The 18194-nt window shown below is 36.9% G+C and overlaps 1 protein-coding gene across 1 annotated transcript in view; it reads right to left on the bottom strand.

Moving 5' to 3' along the window:
* Positions 1 to 124: 124 nt before the first annotated feature.
* Positions 125 to 18194, bottom strand: part of LOC121384695 (U6 snRNA-associated Sm-like protein LSm1) — a 21532-nt gene continuing 3462 nt past the window's right edge. The window contains exons 2-4 of the mRNA XM_041515186.1: positions 11169 to 11237; positions 4055 to 4170; positions 125 to 2017 (exon numbers count right to left, since the gene is read on the bottom strand). Of these exons, the coding sequence (XP_041371120.1) occupies positions 1844 to 2017; positions 4055 to 4170; positions 11169 to 11237 (359 nt within the window). The 3' untranslated portion in view covers positions 125 to 1843. The remainder of the gene's footprint in view (positions 2018 to 4054; positions 4171 to 11168; positions 11238 to 18194) is intronic.

Here is an 18194-nt window from a genome sequence, read left to right as displayed (position 1 = left end):
ATCAATTCTACAACCTACCATACCATGTGAGTGATTTATTACTAACGTCAATCCCACCACAAAGACTACAAACACTAGTTTACGGCACTGGTCTTTTATTAGTTAAAAAACAACAAACGTAACACTGAATCAAGACTTTATTTTTATAGTATACCAAAAATGTAAAACAAAATAATGTACCTCAGTGTGATAGAAGCAAGGAACTTTACACTTGCTTCAACCAATCTTTATTAAGTTAAAGTAATTCTGCTTTTCAACAAATAAGGCATGAAATTTATCCACTACATAGCACATACAACAAGTGATATAGCAATGAGAGGTTTATACAGTCATCAAGGCTAAATAATCGCCAACTTCCAATGTCAATACAAAATGATAAACCTGTCCCGATTCAATCGTGAACAATTTGATGTACTTTAGGTCTATCTAACGACCAGGTACATTAAATCACATTTGAAAATGGACACCAAATATCGAAATCTAAAATTTAACAATGCCAAAGGACTTAGTTTAACAATCACTTCTGTTAAATAGTAGCACATTTCACACAAAGTAATACAGCACTCTTGACAGAAATGTAAGCAAAACCAATAATACACAAGTGGTTCAAATTTCCATACTTAACAACTTTCACAATACAAAACTCCGTTTAAGATAATCGGAGTACAAAAATATAAACTTCAGAAATGGATGAGTGGTTAAATTAAAATAATTTTGTGGGAGATGGGTATATTAAAAATATGCCTTGAATCTCAAAGCCCACGCCATGTGATCAATTTTAAAACAGACCTTAGGTTTGCATTTCACAAAGGTAAGTGAAAAACCAGTTAAAGATTACATCTTGAAAAACAATGTATTTAACCCATGTATAATGACCAACAGCTTGAAAGAACATTTCTAGGTACTTTGGTTGACCTACAGACTGGTCTGATTCAACAGAATGCTGCAATATTGACTTTTAATGCCCATTAAATCCACATTTAAAAAAAGACGTTCTTTTACCCTGTCTCGTCACCATGGTAATTATTAATCAGTACCATCCATCCATTCATTCAAACAAACAATAAACAAAGTACTTTCACCACTGAACAAAAAACGTAAATTGGGAGTCTGTAACACATAAAGAATAAACTAATGCATTTGGTCATTGTGTAAAAAATTGTTTTGTGACATTGAGGTACTGCATGAAGTAATTATTACAGTGAAAATTACTTAAGATGTGAACTGTTAAATGGGTAGAATTACTAATCAATAAACAAAACGAGACAGCTGACCTATCTACCGGCCGTTTTCTGCTGTCTGCCAAACTGAGTAAAGATGTTGTTCACGACACAGATGTTCCTCTGTAGTCTAACTGAACACGTCCTCAGTACTCAGTTTGATCTTAATAAAGTAATATGCAATGTTATACTACTACATACATACAACATGTAATGTATGATTTAGACTAAAACACTTTCAATTTAAAGGCTACTAAATGTTTGAAATGAGAACAATGTTGATGCCTGAAAGTTCCACATTCAGTGTAAATATACTATTTTCTATTAAATTGGCTTTCAAGAATTTAAGCTAGCAGTTACTAGGCTGCAACTAGCATCCAATACAAGTTAGAAGATGTAGTCCATGACAGAGTGGTTGTTAGGCTGCAGTCCAGTCCAATACAACTTTACAAGCTAGAATTCGTCCATGATGGAGTGGTCATTAGGATGCAGCCCAGTCCACTACAATTAGAAGTCGTCATCCATGATGGAGTGGTCATTAGGATGCAGCCCAGTCCACTACAAGCTAGAAGTCGTCGTCCATGATGGAGTGGTCATTAGGATGCAGCCCAGTCCACTACAAGCTAGAAGAAGTCGTCCATCACTGAGTGGTCGTTGGGCTGCAGGCCGCGCTCTAGTAAGGCCTTCTTTTTGCGTTCCTCTTCCTGCTGTTTGAGGAGCTGCTCCTCGCGCTGCATCTCAAGGATGTCGTCGATGGAAACCTGCTCCAGAGGCAGATTGTTCTCATTCTCCAGATCCTAACCACACAAAACAAAATCTTAAAGCATATATGAACCTATAAATTGAATCTAGATTCTATTGTGAGAAACCCACCTTAGATGTATCCCGTGGTTCTATTTTAGTACTCTGATTTTGTTTCTGGTTCATAATTATTTAATTTTTAAGAATCCTAATTAGAGTATTTATTATTAGAGAACCGTTAAAATTGCATCCAATTTTCTTTACATATTTTGGTTGATGCACATAAATTATATAGTTTGCTTCTTTTTTTCAATTCTAATTATTTTTTATTGTAATTTGTAATTACCGTCTTTCTTTTTTTTATATCCCTCCCCCTCGTTTTGGGTACAATGCCTGGCCTAAGTCACAGTGTTCAAGATTAACGGTATCCTGATATCCCAGGGATACCAGAATTTAATTTTGGATACCAGACTTTAATAACCCAGTATCCCACAGATACCATATATGTTGTTAGTTTTTTTAATCCTGTGTTTTTATTTTTTGCTGAAACAATGAAAGTCGTCATTTAATAGTGAAATTAAGTCACAGTAATTTTGAGCTCGTACCCAGTCTAATGCTATGCCATAACAATATCTCCCCAACTCATACCCAGTCTAATGCTACACTGGAGCAATAGCGGCATAGCAATAGACTGAGAACTGCTAAGTGGCTATTGTTTTTGTTGGATGTTTCCTCCCTTAAAATTTTATTTGAGATATTGATTCTACATCTGCAGAAAATTGCTACAGCAGGGTTTCTGCCAGTGGGTAAAATGGGTATGGCGCCATACCCAGATCTTTTGGCAGATTTTTTTTTTTTTTAAGTTAACCTTTTGACGAAATTAATTACCCATATCATTAATGTATTATTTTCTTAACCCTAACCCTAAACTTAACCCAATTTCTTTCTGGGGGAGGCCTCTCGTTGACTGTGGTTGCATTCACTTCCATAGTGTCATACCCAAAAATTTCTTTCTGGCAAAAACCCTGTACAGGTAGGTTTATCATTAGTAATGTTAGAAACACTTAAAGATTACTGCTAAATATTAATTTATGTCAGTATTACTCAAAAATAGATGCAACAAATATTTTTGCCGATTCATTTGATTGCGAATTTCGCTATTTCGATTGCGGTGTAGCAAGTTTATGATGTTATTTGTGAATTTCATTTAATTGGGATACTAAATTCTCAGTTGGGATACCAGATTTTGAAATGTTAGTATCCAACTGGGATACTGCCCAAAAAATTTAATCTCGAACACTGCTAAGTCAGATGCTGTATCCACAACAAGCGTGCTTGAACATTTATTTGATATAAGCACATTAATTTCTGACATAATATAATATAACATAATAACATTCATACGTAATACATACATACAAAGCATATCTGTTGTTTTTAATTTATTTTTATAACAAAGAAAATCTACATGTATATCTGTTCATTCTAAATTATCCCCAAGACACAGACAAAATTTAAATGTTCTATTTTATGTGCAGTTTGTAAAACCATTGGTATTATATACATAATAAAGCTATAGACAAAATTCCATCTAAATATCTTCAGGCATTGCAAAGAGAAAAGTCTCACAAACAAAGTTTCATGTCACGTAAGTCAAGGGTCACAACTCTGAAAAAATGGGTAAATCACTATGAAGGTCAAACTTGATCTGTAACAGTACATGATAAAACTATGCAAAAAATTTCAGCTAAATACCAAAAGGTATTCTGAAAAAAATATTCCTAAAAACTATATGTGGACAGATGGAAAGATATATACATACAGAAGGATGGAGATGAAACCTATACTTCCCTCCGGTTGGACCAGTAGGGACTATATAACAGCGAGGGATTTACCAGTTATGGGGCACTGATTGGGAAGCAGGTATCAGAAGTGTTATTTTATTTTTATTTCTCTACACTTAGGTTCAAATTCTTAGCAAGAAGGTTGTATTTGAAAATGTACATGCACTTATTCTACGATTTAGCAAACTAAAATGACCAATGAATTAAAACCTAACAAACTGTGATTGTGATGTGTCAACGGGAACTTACAATTTCTCCACACAGCACAACGTTTTCTCCACGCACAATAAAAATTCCTCTGGGAATGTCGCCATACTTCTTTCCAACATGAATTCTCTCTATTGTTCGGTGCAACACCAAGTTGGCTGGAAATAAAAATACAATATAATGAATATTCAATACATCAGATACCAGTAAACTGTTTAATCAGTGGCTGTTAAAAGTCTAAAAGCTGTTCTAAAATTTTACAACATGGAGAGAAAGGGAGGCAATGTGTTTGCCAATCCACCATCCACAAATGTTTTTATTTAATTATGCATATATAATAGATATTTAATTAGAACCACATGATATTTATCGTAAATGAAGTGCCTCCTATCTCAGCCATGAGATCAATTGTGAAACACCCGTCCCACCACCCTCACTCCATATATCCGTGATGTGGCTCAAGAATGACAAAAAAAAACTTTCATCACTGTACCCATAGGTCACTTACCATTCATAACATTTGTCTACAGTACACAAAGCAACAATAAAATCTGACACTAGTGGCAAACTAGGTTTCCAACCAGCTTCATTGAATGCCTGTTAACTAGGGGGCGAGACAATTAATCGTAGTTCATGATATTTGCAGTTTTCAGCCCAGTGCAATGCACTATTTTTAAATTTGCGTACTGTTGTTTATTTCCTTTCTGTGGTTTTTATTGGTACATTAGTTTTTTTATAGCTTGCACTCTAGAAGCAAGGAATTCCAGCGATATGGTAAGTCTTTCGGCCTATCACAGCACTCAATTCAGCTGTAGCACATTACATGTTTATATGGGCTATTCCTGAATTAACACACCATCATGGCATGGTAAATTATAAGGAAGGTATTTTTGTTTCCTATAGTCAAGATATAATTTTGTCCTTTGATTTTACTTTTCATTATCATGAAATGAAAACGTAAAGGACAATACATTTATTTACAATTCTTTTACAAGTGACCATTAAAAATAAAATGTGTTGCTTCTAAAATAGTTTATTATTATGTGCGTGATAAGTTGATAACTGGACTGTGAATAAATCGAGCTGCGGAGCAAATATTGAATATCGAATCGAAAATAAAAAAATTTTAATCGTCCCATCTCTATTGTTAAAGCCGCACACCCTAGTTCCATCCAGCGAAAATAAATTATAATTTGGGTAATCTACAAACCTGTAACACACTTAGATCACGTTTTTATCAAATGGAGTGAAAAAGCAGGTTTTATATCGATAAATACCATGGGAATCCCCATGTCCCAATTGCTTGAAATAATTTTGAAAGTTAGTATTCTGATGTCACCGGTAGATGTCGCTCGAAGCACAACAATGCCTACGTCACAACAAATTTCACAGACTTGGGGTGCGTTCCTTTCACCTCTCCTGGACATGTTCCAACTGTTCTGTCCTGGTTGTATCCCCTCTCCAGATATCGTAAAACTTAGCAAAATTATTGGTTTTAAGGGTTTGTAACGTTTTGTATTGAGACACTTACTTGTCTGAACTTTATTGTTACTGAAAATGTTCACGAACTGTGAAGAAAAATCTCACAAATGAACAACAAGCAAACGACAACAAATCGGATGTTGATTGCGCAAACCGTGCACGAGAAAACAAACCGAACCAAAATGATAACGGTCACGTGGTATACCAATGTCTGTGACGTTTACACAGGAAGATTCCCTCTAAAAATAGATTGGACCTTGCTTGCTGAACGGTTTTTTCTCGAGTGCGCGCAGCTTTTTAAGAAATACAAAAAATGCATTTCGTGGTTTTACAAACATCAGGATTACCAGGATTACCAAAAAGCACTTCAGGTGAATGGACATGTGTATTCTAAATAATAAAATGTAAGTAAAGTGCAATTTTATTTGTGAAAAAATGGGTTTAATAGCGAAAAACAATGCCGTAATGGTTAACAACTAGCCGTAACTAGGGCATGTCCCTTTAACAATATTCATGACCAAAGCAAAGTGTAAAAATATACTCTGTCAAAAAAGAAATGCATAGGTGATAGGGAAAGAAAAAAGTGTTTGACATTACAAAATATTGTGTTTTGTACAATATTGCTGAATGACCATGTTTGTTAATGTTCCTGGAATGGGAACAAATGCACCCTAAAACAAATTTAATGCACGATGTGGCATGTTGTGTAACAACTGCAGGAAATCGGTGTGAAATTGTCAGATTTTGGCGAATGTAGGTGAAACTCGGGGGAAAAGATTGGGGTAGTGATGGGTATTTAAAGCTGCAATGCTCACAATGATGCCTCATTTCCATTTCGACGTAGACAAGTTACAAGATGCCAAGACTAAGCCTGCCAAATCGAAACATTGCAATAGGCCGCCTCCAGTTAGGTGAATCGCAATCAGCAGTCGCACACCACATGAACGTCCATCAGAGCACCATTTCACGTCTCTGGGACAGGTATAGGGTTGTAAAGGAGTGGATAGTTTCCGGGAATTTTGGAAACTTTCCTTGGAAAGTTTCAGGAATTTTCAATGGGGTGGGCATTTTGGGAATTTTGGAAAATGTTCAATTTTACAAACTAACGATTTTGTCATTAACATTAAAAGTTTTTTTCAAAGTCTAAAGCCCACGACTCATAAATGATATTTCAAGTGTATCATTTTAAAACTATTGATTTAAGCATGGAAATATACTTCTCATAATTATATGAATACAAAAATCTTAGTTTTAATATTGAATAACAATGGTTTTATTTTTAATATCGAAATTTCCATGATCCTAAATATATCTTTATGAAATATTACATTGGTGGATTTTATTTTTTACCTTCTAAAATGTTTTAATATAAGCTTTAACGTCTTGCAAATTGCCAATACTACCACAATAGTTGACAGTATAGAAGGCCATCAAATTTTACCAGCTGTTTCTAATGCCTTGTGGTCTTTCCGATGTATGGAAACAGTTTTCCACTGCTAAAAAAAAGCTGGAAAAGAAGTTTATCTGTGCAAATACTGTGAACAATGTTATGTGAAAAATGCTACTAAACAACACAAACACCTTGCAAAATGCACCAAGTTTCCTAAGAATATGATGAAAACTGTTCCCAAGCAAGTACAAGTGAAATCCAGTATTGCTACACCAGCACCTCCAACCATTGATTTGACTGTTTCACCTGGTCCATCCACACCATGCAATTCATCAGCTGCTGTAGCATCTGTTTCATCCACAATAAGCTACCTATGTTCTCCAGCTGATGCACTGACCTCAAAAGGTACCACATCTTCAGCAGTACCATCTTCGAAGGGAACATTCTTCTTTGATTCCACGGATGATAGCACAAGGCAGAAAGCAGATGAAAGCTTGGCGTGAGCAATATATGTATCAGGATCACCACTTACACTAACACCAAATGTATCTTGGAAAAGGTTTTTCAATACAATTCGCCCAGTGTATCCCCCCCCCCCCCCCCCCAAACGCGATATACATTATCTACTAATTTGTTGGAAGCTGAGTATGTTTGTGTTCATGACAAGGTAACTGAGACAATACAAAATACTGATTGCCTAGCAGTGATCTCTGATGGATGGTCAAACATTCGAGGTGAAGTGTCATTAATTACATCATCACCACACCACAGCCAGTGTTCTTTAAAATCATTGATACAGAAGATAAGCGACACACCAGTGAATACATTGCAAATGAGGTAAAAACAAAAATGTCCTCATGGACATTGGATGTAACAAAGTCTTTGCTGTCGTTACAAATAATGCTGCAAATATGAAAGCTGCATGGAAAATTATTAATGAATAATACCCTCATATTACACCAATTGGATGTGCAGCTCATGGCCTCAGCCTACTTCTTGGAGATGTGATGAAGTTACAAACAATGCAAAAGTTATTCAAGAAAACCAAAAAGGTGGCGAAGTATGTCGGAGTGCGGCAGATTCTATCAGCCATTTTCAGTCAGAAGCAAATGGTAAAGAATCTTTGCAAGAGCTGGCAATAATGGAATTGGAAATAGATGCTATTACATGTATCAGAAACATTCTCCTTGACAATGTGTTCTGGGCTTATATAGTGAACAGCCTCAACGTCCTTAAAGGGACATTCCTGACTTTGCTGCATTGTAAGATGTTTCAGACTAATAAAATATTTATACGATTAAACTTACATATTAAATATATTTTCTTGTTTAGAATATTGGTGTCTGTATATTCAATGTGTTTCTGGTTGTCTTAATCTTTGTAAGAAGCCCAAACTGGATTTTGTCTTCAAATAATTTCATATGTACAACGAAAAAAGATATTTTAGGAAATAAAATGAAATTTAATCTAGTGCAAATATTAGAACGATCAGAAACATTTATGCAGAAAAATATATTTGATATGTAATTACAATCGTTAAAAAGTATCTGTTAAAAAGTGCAGCAAACTCAGGAATGTCTCTTTAACCCAATTGCTTCGGCTATAACCCAGATTGAAGGTGATTCGTCTCTACTGTCTGATGTTCCATGACACTTCAAAAATTTGAAAGAAAAAACTAACCATTGCTCTGCCACAATCACCACTTCAGAAACAAGAAGAGAGTGATGCTTTAATATGCACTGAGAATCGAGAAGAATTTTGCTTGAAACCAATTCATGCTGCAGCAAATATGTTAGACCCCAAGTGCCATGGAGATGATCTTGATGACAAGCAAATAAGTAGTGCATATGAAGTTATGTCGGCTATGGCATGTCATCTTGAACTTGATGAAGGGAGGGTGCTAGCATGTCTATCAAAGTACCTTGCAAAGGATGGCTTGTGGAAAGGGGAAGGGGTATGGGCTTCAGCTCAGCATATTTCAGCAGCTACATGGTGGAAGGGTTTATGTGGCACACAAATTCTATCTCCCATTGCTTCAATCATTCCTCAAATACCACCAACGTCGGCAAGTTGTGAACGAAACTGGTCATTATTTGGCAGCATTCACACCAAGGTGCGCAATAGGCTGACCAATGCATGGGTTGAAAACTAGTATCAATCAGGTCAAACCTGATACTTTTCGAGTTCACTGAGGATACATCAATGCAACTTGAAGTTGACTGAGAATGATGAAGTTGCAGCTAGTTCATCTGAAGCTGATGATCTGGATGATATGCAAACTGAATAATCACAAGACTAAATAGTACTAGAGGCACAGACTATAGGTGAAATAAGAAACAACTGGTTAAAAGAAAGGTGTTTTAAGGCTTAATTCAGTTTAATAGAAGAAAAAACTTTATGTTCTTATGTATATAGTTAGTTAGATAGTAACATGTTTAATCCCTATTATATTAAGTCACCCACAGACCAAACATCTACTCCTACTCAACTTAGGAGCCAACTATTTCCGAGGAATGATGTGGATAATGGGACTGTTTCTACTTTACTTACAACATTCTTACATTTGACTTCAAATAATGAGAAATTACTAATTTTATGGATCAATATTGAAAGTAATTGTCGACATATTTTATTTAAAGAAGCTTAAAAAAGTGAATTTAAATTTTGTTATGCAGTTAATTGTCACGGTAATGGTCATTTAAATAATTTATACATCATTTGTTATACTAGTAAACAAGTATTGTATGGTGTAAAAGATATGGATCACAGAACAATTTCTCAGTTGCAATATATGCTTCTCTGTTTCTGAATTATTTCAAATGTACATAGTACCCTAATCTGTATATTCATTACCACATTTTTGTTTTTTTAAATGAAAATTTTCAAACTTCCCGAAAGTTCCTTAAAATTCCTATAAATTCCCAATATTTCCACTGGAAATTTTCCACTCTGAAAATTCCCGGGAAGTTTACAACCCTAGACAGGTACCAGCAGTTTCAATCAGCTGAAGACCGGCCCAGAAGTGGAAGACCTCGCATAACAACTGCAGCACAAGATCGCTACATCCGGGTTCTGCACTTGCGTCACCGAACTGCAACAGCAACGAACACTGCTGGATGCATACCTGGTTTGAGAAGGGCGTCTGCACAAACCATTTGGAACTGACTTCGAGAAGCAGGTTTACGGGCTAGAAGACCGTATGTTGGCCCCATCCTGTGACGTTAACATTGACATTTACGTGTTCACTGGTGCATGAATGTACAGGAGTGGAACTTGAGAAACTGGTGGTGAGTATGGTTCAGCGACGAGTCACATTTCCTTCTACAGTGATGTGATGGACGACAATGTGTTTACAGACGCCGCAATGAACGTTTTGCCAATAACTACGTTGCCCAAGTTAACAGATTCGGTGGAGGGAGTGTCATGATGTGGGGAGGCATCTCATACACCGGCAGAAGTGAACTTGTGTTCGTACAAGGCAACCTGACAGAGCTCTGTACACTACTGGGATGCAATTCTTCGCCGCCACATGCTTCCCATTTTGGATCGACAGAGAGAACTCTTTCAGCAGGACAATGCCAGGCCGCATACGGCACATGTAACAATGGATTTCCTACAGAATGAGAACATTAATGTGCTGCCATGGCCATCAAGATCGCCAGATCTCAACCCCATTGAACATCTATGGGACGAACTAGACAGACTGACCCGGAGCTTCAGACGCTACTGCAACTACCACATGCACTGCAGGAAGAATGGGCTAGGATTCCACGTGCCCGGATTCAGAGACTCATTCAGTCTATGCCAAGAAGATGTCGCGCAGTGATTACTGCTGCTGGTGACCACACAATGTACTGATTTCAGCGCCCTCGTGCGATGCTGTTTGGTGACGAAAACGCCTTCACTGCCGTCAGTCCATAGCAAGAACATTGTCACATACTCATGTCAAATTTTAGTGTGATACAATCATAAATAACAAAATTATGCCACTTTGTATTAAAGAGATAATTCCATGAATAGTTTGCCTATGCGTTTCTTTTTTGACATAGTATATTACAATGGGAATATATTTTACATACTAATACTCTGCAACTGACAACTCAAATGGAATTTCACAGGAAAAAAAATCTGCAACTGTTACTTTAACAAGCCAACTATGGGCTAGCTGGTTTTATTACAAACCGATGCTTAGCAGTGACAACAAACAAGACATTTGCAGATTCATTGTACATGTGATAGGTAATACTAAATTCCCTATGTATATTCCTAATAGCTGATACTTACCAAACTGATCAATACTTCGAAGATATCCAATCAGAGTCCGTCCATCTCGTAAGACCACCAGCAGCTTCTCTAAAAATATAATCACGGGTCAGTGGAGGGATTCAGGAGGTGGGAGGATATTTCTACTACATATAGACCATATATGTTCATTTTCTGTAAAAGTACCAGTAATCAGTGATAGAAATGGGCAGAATATTTTCACTAGTTCACCAGACAAGTACATCTAGAAATTTACTTGTGTACCAATATTTTACATGTCCAAGTAAGTTGTTAGGTTTAATTTCAGTGCAAGGACACTGTTTTTGATTGCTCAAAATTAAACATTACAAATGTTTACTTGTCCACTGAACAACCATTAAGGTTTCATTGTCTGAGTAGATTTTTACTTATCAGGACAAACGGACATGTCCTTATTTCGAACACTGCTGTAATCACTTCTGATGAAGTGGTCAGACTAAACCCATTCAAAAGGTCCTATATTCTGTCACAGTACACAGGAGAAGGAAAATTAAGATTATCAATATTAAAGTTGCCTTAAAGGTTTATTCTGTCATGTTACTCTACATAGTCAGGGTTTCTGTCAGAAGGTAAAACGGGTATGACGCCATGCCCAAACCTTTTGGCAGATTTTATTTTTTAAGTTAACCGTTTCAGTGTTTCTGCCAGAAAGAAATTTTTGGGTATGGTGCTATGGATTTGAATGCAACCACAGTCAACAGGGGGTATGAGGGGCCCCCCTCAGAAAGAAAATGGGTTACATTTAGGGTTAGGGTTGAGAAAATCATAGAGTACTAATAAGAGTCATTAATTTTGTCAAAATGTTAACTTTAAAAAATATAATCTACAAAAAAATGTGGGTATGGCACCATACTCATTTTACCCTCTGGCAGAAACCCTGCTTTTGACAAAATTAATCACTCTTATCATTACTGTATGATTTTCTTAACCCTAACCCTAAATTTAACCCACTTTCTTTCTGGGGGAAATTAGTCTGACTTTTGTTGCATGTATTCAACTCCATAGTGCCATACCCAAAAACGTTTTTCTGGCAGAAACCTTGATTGTGGTACTCTAGTGGTAATACATGTCTGAAACGAGTATTTGCAGGCAACGTGGCATTCTATTATCATGAACAAAAATTGTTTAATGTCAGTTTGTCTCAACTAGTGCCACACAACTTAGTCACAAGTGCAACAAAAGCCACGGTATGTATTGTTCTGTCTATTGGTAAGTGTGGTGATAGTTTGCTCTCCCCCACCCCAACCCCTCTTGCTCACACAAGTGAGAATAACGTTAGAGATGACTGTGTGTAATACTTCGGCAATCGTCAACGACCAAATGGTAGCTAGCTACTGTGTCTGAAATATGCATTTTTTCCATAATCTGATGATACAGACCTTTAGTTTCATTATTCCCGAGTCAAATAAATTAAGTTAAAGTTTTGTTTAATGACATCACTAGAGCACATTGATTTATTAATCATTGGTTATTGGATGTCAAACACAATTATGGTAATTTTGACATAGTCATAGAGGAAACCTGCTAAAAAAAAAATCAGTAGTAGCAAGGGATCTTTTATATGCACCATCCCACAAACAGGATAGTACACTACAGCACATACCATGGCCTTTGATATACCAGTCATGTTGCACTGGCTAGAACAAGAAATAGCCCAATGGGCCCACCGACGGGGATCGATCCCAAATGACTGCACATCAAGCGAGTGCTTTACCACTGGGCTATGTCCCGCCCGCGCTGAGTCGAATAATGACATTAAACTTACTTGTTGGTAACCAGTATCGACACCAGATGAAGAAACCCAATGCGATAACAAGTAAGATTAGTTAACCAGAATAAGTTTAAGAAACTGCGTACTCAAAATCCCTAGGGGGGCCTTTGGGGGGGGGGGGGGGGGGGGGCGGCGGCGGCGGCGGGCGCATACCTACCACCTACCAATACTTGTGTGTCCGTCATGAATGAATTGTACCTGCTACCTAAAACCAATTACCATGCAAAGCACTAGGCTTTTAAAAAAACTACACTCATACTATAAGGGAAACCCCTTAAATTAGATAGCTAGAGTAACCACCACCCCTGCATTCACTATGCAATTCAAGAAGAGGGGGGGGGGGGGATGGGTGGCTTTGGTCGGCCGTTGGATACATAGAATAGGGTCTCAAGACAGTAGGAACAACCTTAACACAAAACTTAGGTACACACAAACACGGCATGCATACTCAACATACCGCAGGATGCATTGACTAATGATAACAATGCATCAGACCACAAATAAGCCAAAATAATGGCCCAGCACGTACTCCAATAAGGAGTCGAATAAAAGAATACCGACTCCGAGTACACCAATCCACTGTACCCTTGTACACCAATCCACTGTACCCGGAAGGGACTGAACAAAAGAATACCAGTCCCTCCACCCAAACCCAAAACACGGAAGAGGAAACCTCACCACCATGGCATCAACAAACAACATCAAGCTCTACACAACCGCCTCTACCTCGTTCATCCTACACAATTGCTCTAGTCTCCCCTGGGTTGTCATGCCACGATCAGAAGAGATCAACCTAGGGAGACACCCTACAGCACCAAACAGGTCATAATAAAGAGCTACTCTTGGATTACTAAAAAGCGAAACCTATTAGCTCTCCTCTTTTTTCAATTAGAACGACCATCAAAATTGCGCCAAATCACCCTCATGTAAACGAGCACCTCTTTCTCTTTGGCATAATTCTACGGAACACTCAAAATTCCATAGCACCAATTACACTCCGCCTGTCACTAATACTTGGACTGCTGGTGCTCTCTTGCACTTGCCAGTGCAGCATCCCTTTTCCCCCCCCCCCCCCCCCCCCCCCCCCCCCCCCACCTTTTTCCTGTCCTGGACAGAGAGATCAGGCCAAGGCCGGTCCCTGTGCCCAGTATAGATATGCGCTACAACAGCTTGCTCTGAATGTGCATGTAAAGTCCTTTTAGCCTTTAGCCTTTAGCCCTATGCGAAACTCAATTACTGTTGTGCTGACATAGGGCAAAGTGTGTGAAGACATGACTTGACTGTCGCACTGATGTTTAGTGGTCGTATCAGGCATGGTCAACTCGGGAATAATCGAATTAATGGTCTGTGGCACCAGACAGAAAGATTTCCGCCCTCACCCTCCCTCCCCTTTGGGGTACTGGATTAGCGATATCAAGTGGACATTGCATTAAACACTACAAACGACAGTGCTAGGGTCTGGATTCAAACTCCAGACCATTGGGACTGTAGCTGAGCTCTGTAACCACTCCGCCACTCAGTGGATCAATAAGTGAGACTGTATTTTAATACTTATAAACCTCATAGGGCGTATTTTGACAGAATGAACAGAGCATCTACAGAATCAAACGAACCTTTAGGGTGTATACTACCAAATCAAATCCCATAGACGACAATAGTAACATATGTGGCTAAAACTCCTACCTACAACGTATCAACCGACATAAACGCCACGGATATAAATACTACCACCCCTTACACTTAAAGTGAATCAGAAAAAAATGGGGGTCAAGCTGCTCGTTTCTGAGATAACGGGTAGCGTCTATGACTACCCTAGTTTCGCACAAAATTCGAGTACTTTTTTTTACAGGTACCCCATACATGTTTCAAGCACAAGGCTACTTGACACATTGGTACTAGATGAAATAAAATTGCAATTTTTTTTTACCCAGATGAAACTATTATTTTTTACAACCAACACACTCACATTTATAACCAATCACAGGACTTGTGGTGTTCACTTCTCTATCAAAAGTTCGGTGCACCTCGCACTTTGACCCAGCCGGAAGTTATTTGATTTAGTACTACCTATACTGATAACATACATTTTTCAAAAAGTGTCCAGCTATGTGTCTTTATGACAACCAGGATCTGGTGTATTCTGACATAAACTGACAACCTCACTGAAACTGTTGTTTCTACAGTGCAACCTAATATAATGTACACCTCAAAAAGCATATATATTGCATATAGTTTTGTACAAATACAATATGTTATATTAAACAACAAAATGTTTTAAAATAAAACTCCTGAAGATATTTACTTTCAGTTGGGTGTGTGTACTCAGGTATATATGTAGAGACAACAAAGATAGTCAGAGTACCTCTACCCCTTTAAAGAATTCCATTAAAACACATGCACTTGATTGACCCCTAAATTATGAAGACCTTAACAGGCACATCAAAGAAATATCAGTATTAAAAAAATACACTGTCTGAGGAAGGAAACACAAACATGACTGTACCTGTATGAAGTAATGACTTAATGTCCTGAACATTAGTGTTGGGAGAAAATCCTGTATGCTGGGTGTGGGTGTCTTCAAGTTACCAGGTGTGCGAATTTCAAATCCATCGGCCATGCTGATTTTCATAATGAACCATCAAAACTATTGGCAGCCACCAATATTCCTGACTATATTTTATTTATAGCCTACTGTAGTTGGAGGTTTTAATAGTTGTGATATCTGGAATAATCATGCAGCTTTAACACATTTATTTTTGATTAATTACTGAAAAAAAACTATTTTTAAATGACAAAATTACCCGAACATCTATTTTCTTGCATTATTTTCTAATCCGGATGAATACAATATGTACATTAGATGTATTCCTACAATCTGTAATCCAGCATTTTATTTAGCTAGTAACATTAGGTAATACAGCTTTAACAATAAAATAAATTATCAACTTAATCCAAGGCAGATAATCAGATCTGAAAAAATTGGTTCTGAATCTAGTATAAACTCAAAATGCTTTTCATGAGAGCTAACCAAGTGATTATTAAAAAAAAAAAATTATCTGGAGATCTAAGTATATGTTTAACAACCTTATTGTTATGTACAAATAAGAACAGAAGGCACAATAGTGACAACAAATTTAATTATGTTTTTGGTAAAGTTTTTCTTAAAATTTACTTTAAATTTTGCATAAAACTACAAATTTGTCTAAAATATAACTTAGCACCCTATAAATATGTCAAAATGACAATAAAAATCAACTTCTTTACAAATTTGAGTTTTCAGAATTTCATACATAAAACATTAACAATGTTAATGGAAACTAAAGACATTAACCCACTATTGGCACATGCTATTTTTAATATAAAAATAAATTGCTATTAAAATCTTAGTTCAGGTTGCTTATATATATAATACCATATTTAAGAGCAGTTGTATATGGCAAGTCAAATACCATGTAAAAAGAAATTATTGAAATCTTTACAGTATGAATTATAGGCCAAAACCAACTTTTCTTCAGTGCTAACTTTGATTCAAACTCCATTCAGAGCCATGTACAGAGATTATTGTCAAGGTCAAGGTCATTGTGAACTTGCATGATCGAGTGATGGCTAATTTATCAACCAGTATAGTTTAATTAAATAAAATGACAAAATCATAATATTTTTTATTATGCACTGAATATGTGCTATAGGGTGTATACTACCAAATCAAATCCCATAGACGACAATAGTAACATATGTGGCTAAAACTCCTACCTACAACGTATCAACCGACATAAACGCCACGGATATAAATACTACCACCCCTTACACTTAAAGTGAATCAGAAAAAAATGGGGGTCAAGCTGCTCGTTTCTGAGATAACGGGTAGCGTCTATGACTACCCTAGTTTCGCACAAAATTCGAGTACTTTTTTTTACAGGTACCCCATACATGTTTCAAGCACAAGGCTACTTGACACATTGGTACTAGATGAAATAAAATTGCAATTTTTTTTTACCCAGATGAAACTATTATTTTTTACAACCAACACACTCACATTTATAACCAATCACAGGACTTGTGGTGTTCACTTCTCTATCAAAAGTTCGGTGCACCTCGAACTTTGACCCAGCCGGAAGTTATTTGGTTTAGTACTACCTTTAGTCCCATAATGCCTCATTGTGTTTGTGTGCTATATTTCTACCAAGAGCACTGGTCAACAAAAGCACCATTGTAGAGGAAATTTTACACAGAATAGTCAAAATGTCTAATTTTTCAAAGGCAAAAGGCAATGATACTGGATTTCGAAATATAAACATTATGTTGCATTTATAGAACAAAATGTTTAAAAAGGTATATAACTAACCCTAACCCTAAACTTAAACTAATTCTAATAAATATTGTATGGGGGGTGTGGGTGAAAATTTCACCAGCTAACACACACACACACACACACACACACACACACACACACATTCTATCATACAGTACTGATTCTATCTTGAAAAAGTGTTGAAATACTAGTAATCAAATTTTAGACTCTAAATGTTAAAATATGTCACAGTGTCATGAGATAAATATTCCTTTTCTTTCCAAAAAAAACGGTTGTTAAACAAAACAATTGCTGCTTTAAAGTGGCAGTATCCGGAATATTTTTATTATTTAAGCATATAGAACAGAAAATCCAATTAAGTTTGGTGCATATATGACGCCGCACTCCGCATTGGGTTTCACTACACTGGCTTATCCAGGTCAAAAACAAAGCCAGTATTTTGAAAGTGGGACACTTTTGACAGGCTCATACCGATTTCGGTTTTCATTGGCTTATCACAAGTATAGAATTCCCCAACAAGAGATCACGTAAGATTTTGGAATTTTTAACAAATTTAACTGTCTTGATTGATTAACTGTTTCATATCTCCAAAACATATTTATATCCATAGACGTATGGTACAAAGCCATTCCAGGGGTCGGTAGGTGGGGGATTTGCCTTGAAATTTTGATAGTGGCCAGCTGTTGGCATAAGCGTTACATGTAAGGGGGTGTTACTAATTACGTAATGCTCTAGGGGTAGAGGAAGAGGGTACTGTATTCGATTTACGTAAAAAATTTCAAGACTATATGTTATTTTTATTCATTACTTAGACCTAAAAAGGTGTTTTTTGAAAATGCGCGGTCAATCTACGATCGATCCCCATTGGCGGGTATGTGATATCCTGTCTGTGGGATGGTACATATAAACGATCCCTTGCTAAAAC

Source organism: Gigantopelta aegis, chromosome 10, assembly GCF_016097555.1.
Source record: "Gigantopelta aegis isolate Gae_Host chromosome 10, Gae_host_genome, whole genome shotgun sequence".
NCBI classification, from domain to species: Eukaryota; Metazoa; Mollusca; class Gastropoda; order Neomphalida; family Peltospiridae; genus Gigantopelta; species Gigantopelta aegis.
This window is presented reverse-complemented; position numbering and strand designations above follow the sequence as displayed.